This window comes from Anolis sagrei, chromosome 2 (genome assembly GCF_037176765.1).
Source record: "Anolis sagrei isolate rAnoSag1 chromosome 2, rAnoSag1.mat, whole genome shotgun sequence".
Lineage (NCBI taxonomy): Eukaryota > Metazoa > Chordata > Lepidosauria > Squamata > Dactyloidae > Anolis > Anolis sagrei.
Genome location: NC_090022.1, coordinates 90,294,518 through 90,309,701, shown reverse-complemented (window position 1 = coordinate 90,309,701; position 15,184 = coordinate 90,294,518). Strand labels below are relative to the sequence as shown.

The following is a 15,184-nucleotide window of genomic DNA, read 5'->3' as shown; positions in this document are numbered from 1 at the left end:
ATGGTTGTCACATTAGATGATATTCATCGTAATTTCTTATAATTAGATCAAACTTTGCTCCTAAATCTCATTAGCTTCGGTTTAGGTTTGCACCTAAGGAAAAATGAAGCGCAAATCCAATGTTAGAGACAAATGCATAGAGATATATATCTATATTTATTATTTATTTTGGTTATTTGTACCCTGCCCTTCTCACCCCGGAGGGGACTCAGGGCGGCTTACAAAGGCACAATTCGATGCATAAATCACTTTCTCCCGACTTATCCCTCTGCATAGTCTTTCACAAAATACATGTAGAAAAGCAATGCACAGGTTTGTGAATTTGAAAGCAAGTTCCTAGCCTGTTTACTATTGGCTGTAAGAGGCAGTGGTGTTTCACCTGAGGCATGATTGTGTGGGCAAGGGGAAATTGCTTACCATTATTTTCATAGAGCTGTGAGGTCAAAGCATCTTGCTGCTCAAGACTTAATGGGCTAATCCTGAGACCAGATGGTGGGTCTTTCTGATGTTGTGAAGTGAGGCAGGCAAGGGTTAGGGGGCAATTTGCAAATGGTTATGGGCCACCTGGTTTTGGGAAAGGGCATGAGAACAATCATGCCAGAGTTTCTGTGGAGCCAAATAAACCAAGTAATGCAGCAACCCAGAGCAATTGGATGGAGTAGGGCAGGTGTGGTTCAGTTTTCAAGGATTGCTGTCATTCCAGTTAGGCCTTGTACCCCATGCAGTTCACATGACCTGCAGGGAGCTTTTTTGCAGTCCCTACACCTGTTGAGGCAGAAGGAAGGCTCATTGCTTGCCCTCACCTCTTGGGAAAACTCCTTCTTTCTGGGGCTTGCAGAGCTGCTGCCAGGTGCAATGCTGGCACCCCAGTCTCTCCTTCACTTCAAATGGCATAATATGCCCAAGAGTACCCATCCACCATCTCACTCCCCAGTCTCCTCCCCATGCTTACTGTTTTTGATGCATCGATAATTGCTCAAAACAACTCAAATGTAAACATTGGCATTTAGTCAGAGATCCTGGCTGCCTGTTAAGAATGGATGGTTTTTAAGACATCTTATGCCCCAAGTCATATGTTCTTTTGCTTCCTGATGCTTTTTCCTTCACTATCATGTGTTTCCTAAAATAGTAACTTTGCAGCCATTCTTCTTTGGGCCCTTCCACACATCCCTGTATCCCAGAATATCAAGGCAGAAACTCCCACATTATCAGAGTGTGGACGCAGATAACCCAGTTCAAAGCAGATATTGTGGGATTTTCTGTTTTGATATTCTGGGATATAGGGCTGTGTGGAAGAGCCCTTGTCAGGTCCCCTTTTGAATCACTTGCCAAAGATCAATGTTATATGTTAGCTATTACAATTCAGTGTCCCAGTATGCTGGCAATTCCCCCCCCCCCCTTTTTTTCAGTTATGCAAAAAATAGTAGAAGGTTAAGTGGGAGCCTGGAGTAGTAGAAAAATATTTTTAGAAAATGGTGTGATGTCAAATAAGCATTATAGAAGTGAAAACAGCATGGTGGAAATTCTTTGCTTATGTTAAGAAAGATTCCAAACTCCTAGATACATATCCTGCACCATTCTTCCAAAAACTGTGTGTGACCCGAATCACACATGTTTGTACTTGAAAACTAAACCATAGGAAGCTGGAAGATTCTGTGCCATTTGGGGTTATCTCTCCTGCTGCTTGTACAAAATGCTTCATCCCTATAGTCTTTAAACAGTTTATTAGCTGAAAGCAATACCCTCATGCACAAAGGAGAATTTGGATATGGGCATTGTAAAGAAACCCTTTCTAGGACCAGCTGCATGCTTTTGGCAGAAGGAGAAGTACTTTGTGGTGTTTTTCTCCCCATCTGCTTATCTTACTTTATAAGATCCAAGGGTGAATATTTATTTTTTTCCCTTGAATACCATGAAACACATGGGTTGTTGAATGTTAACCATTATTCATTGTTGGTCTCTTTCCCCCAGGTAATGCAAAAGAACTTGCCAACATTCTGAAATACCACATTGGGGAGGAAATACTGGTCAGCGGGGCAGTTGGGGCTGCTGTAAGAATCAAGTCTCTGCAGGGTGATAAACTAGAAGTCAGCTCTGTAAGTTTGCTCCTCACTCCTTCCCTTCATTATTTTTAAAAGAAACCTCTTGTTTCCCTTTTGCTTTCAAGCTCAATCATTTTTGTTCTAATGTACTTTTAAGAACAGTTTTCCCATTTATATCATTCCCCTACTAAAAGGAAGACCCACAAGGGCCTAGCAGATTGAATGTTACCACATGGAACCTAAGGAAGTCTTAAACTTTAAGTACTAGTGTTTGGGAAAATCTGTTTCTCTCCCAGATGGCTGATTTGAATTCTTTCTCCACCAATTTATGAAATGTGGACAATTTATTTATTGCTGAACCTCTTGTTTCCGTACTTCTGTACTCTTCTGCTCTGATTCGTTTCCTAAGAAATCACACAAAGGTGACTTGATTCCAAAGTTTAAATATCTGAAAGATTCCTACAGAGAAGGGTGCAGGTTTCTTCTTTGCTTCCCCAGAGTATAGGACCAGATTAAGGCTTCATTACACTGACCATGGAATGCAGTTTGAAGCGAGCTAGCCTCAAACGGTGGCTGGACAATGCATGCCACAAAAGCACTTTAAGGATTTTCAGCTGATATAAGCGAAGTTGGGAAAATTAGAGTTCTATCAAGAGCAATAGAAGAGATCTAGCAAGAAATGTCTAACATAAAGTGTTTTTTCCCCCCTGACAAACTTAATTTGATACCTTTTCTCCATGGTGAGCCAAACTCCTGCAAAACAAAAAGAACACTATATAATATAAATGGGGTAAAGTTGGGTCTTATATGGGGCTTATCAGCCAGGGAGAACAGAGACAACACCTTCATTATAATCTCAAATAAAGATCACATTTTCTAATGACCCATGTTATCCCATCACATGTTCAAGGTATGGCAGACTCCGTTTAGTGCTCTTAACAGGCATAGCAGGAGCTTATTTCCCCTTTTGAAGTTTTGATTGATAACCTACAAACTTTATATAAAGTTTGGAACTAATCATAACCTTACTCCTAGCATATACTTTAGATTTTTTTTCTTTTTTGTTCCCTTAGAAAAATGATGATATATATATCAACAAGGAGCCTGTTGCTGAAGCTGATATTATGGCCACTAATGGTGTGATTTATGCAGTGAACACTGTTTTACAGCCACCAGGTAGGTCAAACTGGGTTAAGGCCCAAAAGAGGTCTTATGTTTTCCCCCAGGTCTGCTTCTATTTCCTCAATAGTTAAGAATGTATTATTATTATGCAACACCATTAAAATGCCTGTTGGAAAAAGGAAGTCCATTTCCTGTGCAGCAGGAAACAAGAGAGTGATTTTCATTTTCCAAAGCAATGTTATAGCTCCAGTCTCCAAAGTCCTTGTTCATTTCAGAAGGGCATGCATGGAACATTAAAGCACTTTGCTGTTTGATTGAAGGGGAACTTTAAGACTAAAATATAGATGGCATATAGGTATTATGTACATAGCAGCACTGGAACCAGAGAGGTCTCCCTGCTCTGAAGGAGGAGGTCAAGTTGGCCCTGTATCTTCTGAGTTTTAGATAGGCAGCAAAAATTACAAATCTTTGTCATGGCTTTCAATACTGTTCTAGCTCTAATGGGTTTTTACAGTATTGTTCTGGCTCATCTTAAGGAATGCTTCCCATCTGTTCTCATTCTGTTGTTTTACATTATACATTGGTTTGCGGGGCTTGGTTGACCAAAATTCAATTTATAAGTACTCCTAACTTTTAACTGGTAGTTAAAAAGAAAAATGATTTCCACTGTGCTGTGAATCATTTCCTTTGACAAGAATAGCCTTTCACTCCTGCAGAAATAAGTGGAGCTATTTGAAGGTTGGCTTTTGATGAAGTCAAATTGGCCTTGTGTATAAAATGGACTCTATACTATAAACCACATTTATAGAATCTAACAGGATCTCAAACTGTGTAATGAGAAGCACACAGTTCATACATGAAGCAGCCACTCGGGGTCTGTTTTTCCTCCAGTGTTAACATATACCCCACAAACTCTTTCTTATCAATTGATTGAATTTATGTTCCACCTTCTTCCTGGGACAAGAGCAGACCATGTGAATTCTGCCATTCTAGGCACCAGGTCCCATCTGCTCTTGGAAGCTAAGCAGGGCCAGCCCTGGGTGTAGCTGGATGGGAGGCTATCAATGAATCCCTGGTGCTGTAGGCCACATTTCGGAACTAGCAACACCATTTCTGGGTATTCCTTGGCTAACAAAACCTTATTAAATTCATAGAGTCACCACAAGTCAACAGATGACATATCACTTGAGCTGTAGCAATTAGTCAAGTGGTGTCAAATATTTTGAGGGCCAAATGCTCCTTTGCTTCAAATGGCTGGGAGGTATATTTATTTTGCAACAGTTTTGATGAGAGACAAGGCTGATAATAGGACCAGGGATTAGTTTTTCTTATGATTTTCATGAGGGTGACCAGATATTCAAACCTATGTTTTTCCAGCCCTCTTTCATCAGCTAAAAATTTTCTAGATAGACAAGAGGGTAAGTAGATGACAATAACCTTGGCAAAAAAGGTCTTTGCAGTCAGAGGCTTTGTCAACTGAGATATGCCTGTATATGTATTTGGAGTAGTATGTGAAACATTCCAGATTTCTCTACACCTATAAGGATTGATTTGATCTGCATAGTCTTCCATTTTCAAATTGTGCTCTATTTCCCATTTTTAGGAAGTTCACAACTCCACAAAATTCCAGGAGAAAAAACACTGAAAGTATAATTTTTAAAAAACCAGTAAATGCAAATTGGTCTGCTAATCAGTGGAAGGAGAAAAATATTTGCAAGGATGTCTCAGTATTGTTTGTATTCTCTCTCTCTCTCTAGCTTCTAAAGCTAATGAAAGGGGTGATGAGCCTGCTGACCCTGCACTGGAAATCTTCAGGCATGCTCCTGCATTTTCCTTTGTAAGTATAATATCATGCAACATAAAGGGATATGTGCTGCAGGAGGGGTTGAGGGATTAAAGGAAAGCCTCTGGGGGTGGGGTGGTGGTGAAGACTTATCTTACATGATGGGGGAGATCATCTAAAATGCACACATGTGCTCCTGCAAACAACTGTATTTCACATTCTTTCGCTTTTTCTTTTTGACAGAGTCTAGCAAATGGAAATCGTCTATGTAAGTGAATTCTATATATTACACATCTTGGCCTAGATTCTCCCATCTACAGCTCGAATGTATTTTTTTAATCAAAAAGCTTGACTGGACTATTTTATATAAGGACAAATTTTATTATTTCATTGTACATAATTGGACTTAGAATCATAGAAGCATAGAATTGGAAGAGGCCATAAGGTTCGGGCAGGAAACTTGAGCATCCATGGATTTTGGTATCCACGAGGGTCCTGCAATCAAACTCTAGCAGAAACCCAAGAGCCCAAATTTAATGTCCAAAGCTCTCCACTGGAGATGGGAAAAGTGACTGTGGCAGGGCCCAGAGTGGCCTGTCCAGCTGCCTGTCCTCAAAACACTCTGAGACTGAAGAACTCTAAGATGTCATTTCCCTCTGCTCTGATCTCCAATGCCTCAGAAATGCTTCAGGCGGGGTGGTGTCAGCCTGCAAAGGTAGTTGTGGGAGAGCATTACCCCTTGTAGTTATGGAACTCCAATACCATATTTTTTAGTCATGGTGCATAATCTCAGGTACGATTATTGTTTTATCCTGTTTGAAACAAATTTCGTTGTGCACCTTTCTGAAATTCTTGAATATAGGGCAGGGTACAAACACTTTAAAACATAAAATAGCCAAAATTATGCCGTGAATGAAAGCATTGGAATCTGGTTTAAAAGCTATTAAACCTCCCAGCCATTTGAAGCAAAGAATTTCCCTGCTGTGTAGCACCCTTCTTGCTCACTTGTTCTTTTAAACTAAGGACTCTTTCCTTCTGAACGCTTCTCAGCTTTCCAAGTGCAGTGATAACTAGGGTTGTTTATTCCACCTCTCATCCCCTCTTTAAACCAGGGTAACATATTCCCTTTCTTCTGGTCCAACACAGCATGGGTTTCATTACCAGGTGGGAAGTGGTGGCTTGTGGACTGAGCAGGAAGTTGGGGATGACCTGCCTGGGTTCTCTGAGAGTGTGATTCTTGGTACACAAGACATGCAAGGCTGAAAACGATTGACCATTTGATGCTATTACAGTGGCAACAGTACGGATGCAGCTAGGAATGTTGTTGAATTGCAGCTACTGGCTGTGCTGTCTATGATTAATGCAAAGTGAAAGCTCACAACATCTAGACACAAGGCACATTCCGCAAATCTGTTGTATGTTTTTTCTATATAGATTGTATATATGTAAAGACCCCAAAGAGTGATGTATTTGTGATGGCAAATGCTGCAAATGAAAGCTCTGAGTCCCCTCCAGGGTGAGAAGGGTGGGGTATAAATATAGTAAATAAATAATGACCTATGACCATAAGTGGACCACTGAATATTCAAAATTCTCCTCCTATTCCTCTGGAATAATTAGAAATAAAATGAGGCACAATGTGGCAATGAGGGAAATTTGCAAAGACTATGCTATTGACCCCTGCATTTTTTTTTTAAAAAGCCAGGATATGGTTAATTTGTACTTTGTTGTCACATCAAACTTGGCAAACACTTCTCAAGTCAGATGAAGAAAGCAGATTTTGGGTTCTTACTCATAATTCCATTGCCTTGGCATGACTGTCTGAGCCAACATTCAAATGGTTTCAGTGCGTCAAGTCTGTTGATGCAAATGGAACACACTGTCCAGATTTAAAAATATTTATTTTTCATAATTTATGGAGGTAGCCATTGTTTTCAGCTTAGCATTTCATTCGCTTACTTCCCCATCTGCTTCGTTGTGGATAATTCATCCACTTTTATTTGTAGTTTTCCATGCCCTTCAGTACCCGTCATTAGTTGAACAGCATCAGAAGAAAGCAAAATCAGATTTTCAGTACATTTTAATAATCAAAATAATAAACACATGATATTGCTGTGATAGATCATTGTGAAGTGACTTTATTTATCTGTTTAAGTTTTTGCTGATCACTTCAGCCTGTCAAGGCCTCTGAAGCAATGCACAGTAGATAAAAAACATTATTTCACAACAAACCAAAACAATATTTTAAAAGCATGTTGTAAAAGACACAAGTAGCAAAATCTTACCTTTTTTTAGGGTCCAAAAGCCATAAGAAATTGTGCACTTTTGTTTTCGCTGGAAGCTTAAAGAGCACAAAAGGCAATCTGATTTCCTTTAGGAGGCAATTCCCACAACCACGATGGTACTACAAGAAAACACTGCCTTATGTACCCACCAACCTTGTCCTAAGAGCCATGCAACAGGACTTCTTTTAAGTATCTTAGAATTTGTACAGGCTGATAAAGGAGGAAATAGGCTGTCAGTTATTCTGCCAATTTCTGTGCCAATGCTAACACCTTGAATTGAAATTGGAAGGAAAATGACAGCCAATGCAGTTTTGTACTAAAGCAATACCAGATGGCAGTGTGGCTTTCACATTCTGCACCAACTATAGATTCCAAACAGCTATACTAATTGTGTACTTTCATGATCTTTTCATATATATATATATATATGTGTGAAAAAGATCTTGGAGTCCTCGTGGACAACAAGTTAAACATGAGCCAACAATGTGATGTGGCAGCAAAAAAAGCCAATGGGATTTTGGCCTGCATCAATAGAAGCATAGTGTCTAGATCTAAGGAAGTAATGCTACCCCTCTATTCTGCTTTGGTTAGACCACATCTGGAATATTGTGTCCAATTCTGGGCACCACAATTCAAGAGAGATGTTGACAAGCTGGAAAGTGTCCAGAGGAGGGCGACTAAAATGATCAAGGGTCTGGAGAACAAGCCCTATGAGGAGCGGCTTAGGGAACTGGGCATGTTTAGCCTGAAGAAGAGAAGGCTGAGAGGAGATATGATAGCCATGTATAAATATGTGAGAGGAAGCCACAGGGAGGAGGGAGCAAGCTTGTTTTCTGCTTCCTTGGAGACTAGGACACGGAACAATGGCTTCAAACTACAAGAGAGGAGATTCCATCTGAACATTAGGAAGAACTTCCTGACTGTGAGAGCCGTTCAGCAGTGGAACTCTCTGCCCCGGAGTGTGGTGGAGGCTCCTTCTTTGGAAGCTTTTAAGCAGAGGCTGGATGGCCATTTGTCAGGGGTGATTTGAATGCAATATTCCTGCTTCTTGGCAGGGGGTTGGACTGGATGGCCCATGAGGTCTCTTCCAACTCTATGATTCTATGATTCTATATATTTACATTAGGGGTGGCGCTCATAAAGCTTTCTAAGTGTTGTTGAATGACAACTTCTTGCACTCCTTACCTTTGGCTCTGTTGAATAGAGTTGGTTGTATACTTGAGTAACAATAGTGGGGTGCTCAGTTCCCACCCCTGGGCAACTTTATGTCAAGCCTTAAGAAGAAGCCCTAGCTTACATGTGGCAGAATTCTGAGGTGTCAGGATGACTCATGGCACTTTGGACTTTAAGTGGTAGGTGGCACTTTCAAACATTTAAATGCATTTTAAAACTGCTCTTTTCGGTTTGGAGTTCCATTATATCAAACAAAATAAAACATCAATTAAACCACTGAAAAACAACAAGCTAAATCACTTTTAAAATGTCCAGCTCAGTCAGTGCAAACATTGTTTTTTAAATGAGAAATATTTTATAATGTGATTCCTCCACAAATAATGTGAAGTTGATATGTTTTGTTGAAACCATCTTATAGGGCTTATTCTGCACTGATAGGGAACTATTTATTTATTTATTTATTTATTTATTTATTTATTTATAGTATTTATATTCTGCCCTTCTCACTCGCAGGAGACTCAGGGCAGATTACAATGTACGTATACATGGCAAACATTCAGTGCCATAGACACACAACATGTATAGACAGACACAGAGGCAATTTAACATTCAAGCTTTTTCTTGAGGGTATTTTGGCCACCAGGGGAGCTGTTCCTTCACCGACCATTTGTGACACTGATGAAGTACTTCCTCATTCTTTGCATGCTTCCTGGAGATTTTTATGGCCTCGTAAATTAGTTCAATTTCCTACTTGGCAGATGCAACTGTCTTTGGGGCTGCAAAGGTCAACAGCAAGCTACACAAATTGGTCAGACACTCACTCCGACCCAGGCTGGCTTTGAATCATGACCTTTTGGTCAGGAGTGATCTTAATGCAGCTGATTTCCAGCCAGCTGTGCCACAGCATGTTCTCCCTTATGGCCTCATATAATAAATAATATTAAAACATTATTTATACCCCACCACCATCACCCCAAGGGACTCGGGGCAGCTAACATGAGGCCAAGTCCAACAATTACAAGGCAAAAAGAATACAACATACAATCATACAATAATACATCAAATAAAATACAATAAAATATATCAAAAGAAAATAATACAAAATAAACACAGAGTATAACATGAATAACAAAAAAAAAACATTGAGCTGAGTGGGTGGGGCCAAGTACAATGGATAGGATTTTAAACCATGGGTGAGATGGATGAGTAGGGTAATGTACTGTATCTGGTGGGAGGTTTCAGTTCATATGTCTATGGAAACAGGTTGTCTTGTTACCCTCACTGCCAAAATGCCAACACTTAATATTCCTTGATGTCAGGTATGGCTTCTACAAACTGTGCCCACATCACAGTTCTGTAGACTTCAATCTGTGCTCATGACATCCTCTACACTTCATTTAATGGAGCTCTGTAAATCCAGTGGAATTGACCATGTGTGAACTGATGTACAATTATAGCCTATGTTCAAAACCAACACTGTAGGCCTATTCTGAATCTCGCTTCAAGCAATTTATTTTTAGTTGAGAACTCAGGTTGACAATGGAACAGCTTAGACAGGACAAATGATTACTGAGTCTTAATGAGAATTACCTCAGTGTATCTTTTTGAGGCACTGCAGTTGGTGAGGATGATTAACATGCTTGTATTCATTGTCTCTGTTTCCTCTTCTTCTTCCAGCTCCTACATATTCACAATTGTTAAAAAGACTGAAGGAGCAACAAGAAAGGCGACAGCAGCAACAGCAGCAGCAGTGAAATGGCCACAATTCTGCTTTGAAAACACAACCAAGGATTCAGCTAGCTTTGGCTACTGGGTTGCTGGCGGGAAGGACTCCGTTTTAAAACAAAACCAAAAACTGTTGTCATAATGTGTTACACAAAGGCTATCTTTTTCCCAAATGAGAATGAAGGAGAGAAAATAAAAGCCATTCACATACATATATATCTAAACTCTTGTTTAATAAACTTAATGTTCCCAACTTTAGTTGATAATTTGGGGAGCCTCAAATAGGTCACATGTCCAGATGGACGAGAACAATGACCACCACCAAACATCACATTTAAATCTATATCTCACCGGATAATGCTTAAAAGATTTTAAGGATTTTTTTTGTGCTGTCAGGAATTGAACACTGTGGTATGGTAGGTCCTTCTAGCCCAACGCCATCTCCTCTGGCAGGCAGGGGATCTCCATGTTTTCTGGGTTAGGTTTTTCTCATCTGTTCTGGCAGATCTGTCTTCCTGACCATTGTGCCTTGGACTTCCCACACATTATGTCTCTGGGATGTCCCTATACGTGATGATTTTCTAAGTTTTTTTGCCACAGTGTCTTATGATAAATTTGAGACTTTGGTTGCAGAAACAGAATTAAGTGAGCATCCTATTTGGTTTTCCCTTTTCTGCTCAATGTTGCTCCTAAGAATCCCTGTGTGTTAGGTTGACAAGGTGATTGTGGCAGCTGTAGTTCAAAAATAGGTTCCCACTCTCAAGCTATGTTTTGTACACAATCAAGAAAGTGCAGTCATTCAGTTCAGATGGAACCTGCCCTTTTGCACACTCCCACTTTGAAAACCAATTTTGGAGGAACCCTAAATCATCCTTGAGAGCCAGCAGGCTCATAGGTCCATTTTCAGTGGTGCTAGCACTATAGGAGCTTCCTATTTCAGAGAAATTTGCTGTGAAATATTTTTTTGAGGAGAGCTAAAATGCCCACCTGGGATTCACTTCCATATAATGAGCCTGTACTTGTACCTTGGTGCTGAAGACTATATATTTTTGTATCACATAATGAAGACATGTCATTTCAGAAAGGATCATTTGGCCCTCCAGATGTTTGGGACTTCAGCTCCCATCAGCTCCAGCCAGCATGGTCAGTGGAGAGAGATTGTGGAAGTTGTAGTCCCATAACACCCGAGGGTCAAGAGGTTCCACAGCTATACTTCAGACTAACCACCCAGCTTTACAGACCTTTCACAATTTCTTGCTTGACGTTTGTAACCCATCACCATTATCTTTTCCTGTTGTGGTTCAGGGGAGTAGAATTGGCAACAAACTGAATAGCAATGCCAATTTTTATTGTTTTTCCCTCGCATTGGACATGCTTGTACAGACACATGTTGAAGAAAATTTGTGTATTTAAAGAGTTTAACTCGTGCCTTCAATTAAACTGCAGCTTCTTAAGTTGCAATTCAAAGAGCTCCACGATCAGAATTATAGATAACCCTAAATTTAGAAACACTAAATTTCAAAGGGGCTTCACAACATCATATGGGTAATAGCTGCCAGAAGCTGCCTGAGTATCAGGGAATTATCACACATATTGAATTGTGGCCCAGGATCAGGAAAAGTTACTTTTGCCAGATTATGGCTCACACAATATTCCATGACTGCCAGCAATGCTGTTGGAAGATTCTGGAAACTGCAATAAAACAACGTAACTGACCTATTGTGGCCTATGATCTTAAAAGTCCTTACTGGCAGTCTCTGAACTCTACAATTTGTATATGTCAGAAAGAACATGTGTTTTTTATTTTCTTCCTGCCTGTGCTTAGAAAACCTTCTGTGCACTTCTGTGTTTTAACTTTTTTTAAAGCCTCATTGTTGATATTAGGAAATTTGCATGGTATAAGCAAAGGTTTGATCAGTGCTGTCAATTAGCTTTTGTTTACACATATGGTTCTAACTTTAGTCTGAAAATACACCCCCTTTGTAATGTGGTCACAGTTTCTCTCCCTCATCAAAACCTGCAAATAAACCATTCATTTGTAATAAAACTTGGCCTTTATTTTAAACATGTAAGTGTGCTTGGTAAATATTAAAAATATTTAATCACGTAGACAGTTTTATCATGGTGCTGTAATACTTGGATTATCCCAGAGAGACCTGTAGTAACACTGCTCTTTCCCATAATGTGGAAAATAATGTTTTGGAAACATAACTCCAAGAATTCCTTGGTGACTGGCCATGCTGACTATGCAGTTTGGAGAGTTACAGATTATAATATATAACTTATCCAAGATTTGTTCCACCAAGATGCCACTGAATGAACCCTCATAGCAGAACAACCTTTCACCTTTATTGGTCAAGAGTATTAATGCAGTCTGACTTCACTTTGTTTGCTAAGGCTCAAGGCTATGGAATCCTGGGAGTTGTAGTTTGGTGAGGTACCAGCAATTCCCATGAATCATAGCATTCAACCATGGCAGTTAATGTGATGTCAAACTGCATTGTTTCCACAGTGGAGATGCTGGAACAACTCATTGTTTCAGCAAAATTGGAAGCCAAAAGTACTGTTATATGTATTGTTGAAGGCTTTCATTTCTGGAATCACTGGGTTGTTGTAAGTATTTTGGGCTGTATGGCCATGTTCCAGAAGTATTCTCTCGACATTTCACCTGCATCTATGGCAGGCACCCTCAGAGGTGAGGTCTCCCAGCCTCTGAGGATGCCTGCCATAGATGCAGGTGAAACTTCAGGAGATAATGCTTCTGGAACATGGCCATACAGCTCAAAACACTTACAACAACCCAATACTGGTATAGCTCTCACATCAGACCCAATAGCTAGAAGTGAAATTTTAATCTTTGACCTGAGTTCACCAAAATTCACAAATTTCTTCCTATTTTGAGAAGGAAATAACTTGAAACTTTTTTAAAAGTCTAGGTAACTAGACCTCATCGACTGATCTTTTAGGCCGAGAGATGTCCAGAATGTAACATTGTTTCAGAAATTGTTTGGCTTGTCAGAAGAGATTGAATTTCTGACAATATAATTTTGCACAATGTTTTAGACTATTCTTTCATGTGCAGTGTATTGTTTTGTGTGTTTACTATTTAGTGACAAAGGAATACATATAACTAGAGTTCCATGTGTCATTGGGTTGTAACTCTTATCAGACCCTGTTAGCATATAATTATTGAGTGATGATGAGAGTTGTAGTCTAGCAACATTTTGTCCATACAGAATCAAATACATAAAATGAATTGCAAGCCACTTTCCACAGCCTACCCTGCTGTGTACATCTTGCCAGCAATCCAATATATTTTTCTATCCATGTTCATTGTTCAAACTAGCCCCTGAAAAAGCTATCCTTTTCCATTCCCAGTTTGCTATGGCATGCTGTTAGAGTTGCTCTTACTGTTCATGACAGACTCATGCCACTTGTGAAATATGAGAATCTGGCATATATAATAGGCAAGCACAAAAATCAAGTTGTAAATATTTTCTAGACTATACAACTTTCAAATGGCAAAGAGTCGGGGACGTTTCTCTGGATCGTCCTCTATAGGAGAAAAAAATCCTACTTTTTTGGTTTATTAAAATTTAAAGTACAAATGAAATGACAGATTTCCCCCATCTATAATATGTACAGCCAAATGACATTATCTTTAGCTATGCACAAAGAGTGTTCTTTCATTGTCTTTCAGAAGTAAATTTAAAAAACACAAGAATTCTCATGAAGTACCACAATTTAATCTAGCTTTTAATATAATTGACATAAAATTACAGGGTAAATGTAGCTTTGTGTGTGTGTGTGGGGGGGGGGGAGGTTGGGGGGATTGTAAGATGTCATTGTGTTACACCTTCAAATATTTCAGAGATGACCAACCAACAGCCCAGTGCGTTCAAAATGGCAAAGGTTTTTTTTTTTTTTTTTTTTTTTGTGAGAACACAAGCTAGAAGAAGGTGAGGCAGGTTGCTTTTGCCCACTAGGAAGAGTAAGACTGCACCTCTGATGGGGACCCTAAGGCAACATTATCTGAGACTGAAAATGTGTGAGGTGCCCAAGATCACACATTTATTTATTTATTATTTATTTATTTATTTATTTATTTATTTTATTTAAAAGTTTTGTATACCGACCTTCTCACCTCTCTTGAGGGACTCAGACCGGTTTCCAACCATAATATCACATACAATCAATAAAACATCATAATACATATTACAGTAAAACATTAAAACAGCAATTACAATCATTAGGAGGGATCTGAAACCATGTTCTCCAGAGGTGCACTCCACTACACAATTTATGCCTGCATAAGACATTGCAGAAACTGGAATTTCTTGATGATTTTGCATAATAGTGAAATGTCCCCATCATACAACACTGAGCTGCTGGATCTACAAAAAACATAAAGCATTCTATAGTTAGACACACAACACTGATGCCATCCTGCAAGACATCCAGTGGAGTCCTGGGCAGTACTAGAGAATGCTTTGTTGCTATGCATCCAGCTATGTGGTTCCCAACCTTTGGTCTTTCACGTGTTTGGGACACCAACTTCCAGAAGCCTCAGGCAGCTTGGCCAATTGTCAGAAATTCTGAGAGCTGAAGTCTGAAACAAAGCTTTGGAACCACTGAGCTATAGGAACATAGCTGGCTGCTTTCTTGGTGCGCCTCTGCTCTCCATTGGCTAGTAAATTGGCATGGGCTGGGCACAGCAGCTAAAACTGAGTTTTGAGGAGGTTGTGGGGGAGGGGTGTTTGGTCAGTGTGAAATTTTATGATAATTATCCTAATTCAGGGATCTCAGCCCTGATCTTTGTAATTACTTCTAAATTCAAGATGTGTGTAGGTTTTCCACACCTGTTACATGAGTTCTGTATTGTAATTTTTCATATGTTCCCTGCTCATGCAGAAACAGGGGTTCTGTTTCTGCATGAGCAGAAACAAGACATGTTTCTGCAAGACATGGAACTATTAAGTAGAAAACTGTAATAAGCAATGGATATGAGAGAAAATCCTTCCACAAATTAAAGTTGGAACTTTATGCTTCTGTGG

The 15,184-nt window shown here is 39.6% G+C and overlaps 1 protein-coding gene across 1 annotated transcript in view; it reads left to right on the top strand.

Annotated features, from left to right (window-relative positions):
• The window catches only part of TGFBI (transforming growth factor beta induced), a 60,915-nt gene extending 48,738 nt beyond the window's left edge, over nucleotides 1–12,177 (top strand). The window contains exons 13-17 of the mRNA XM_060765322.2: nucleotides 1,972–2,096; nucleotides 3,116–3,218; nucleotides 4,922–5,001; nucleotides 5,191–5,215; nucleotides 10,083–12,177. Coding sequence (XP_060621305.2) covers nucleotides 1,972–2,096; nucleotides 3,116–3,218; nucleotides 4,922–5,001; nucleotides 5,191–5,215; nucleotides 10,083–10,159 — 410 coding nt within the window. The 3' untranslated portion in view covers nucleotides 10,160–12,177. The remainder of the gene's footprint in view (nucleotides 1–1,971; nucleotides 2,097–3,115; nucleotides 3,219–4,921; nucleotides 5,002–5,190; nucleotides 5,216–10,082) is intronic.
• Nucleotides 12,178–15,184: the final 3,007 nt, after the last annotated feature.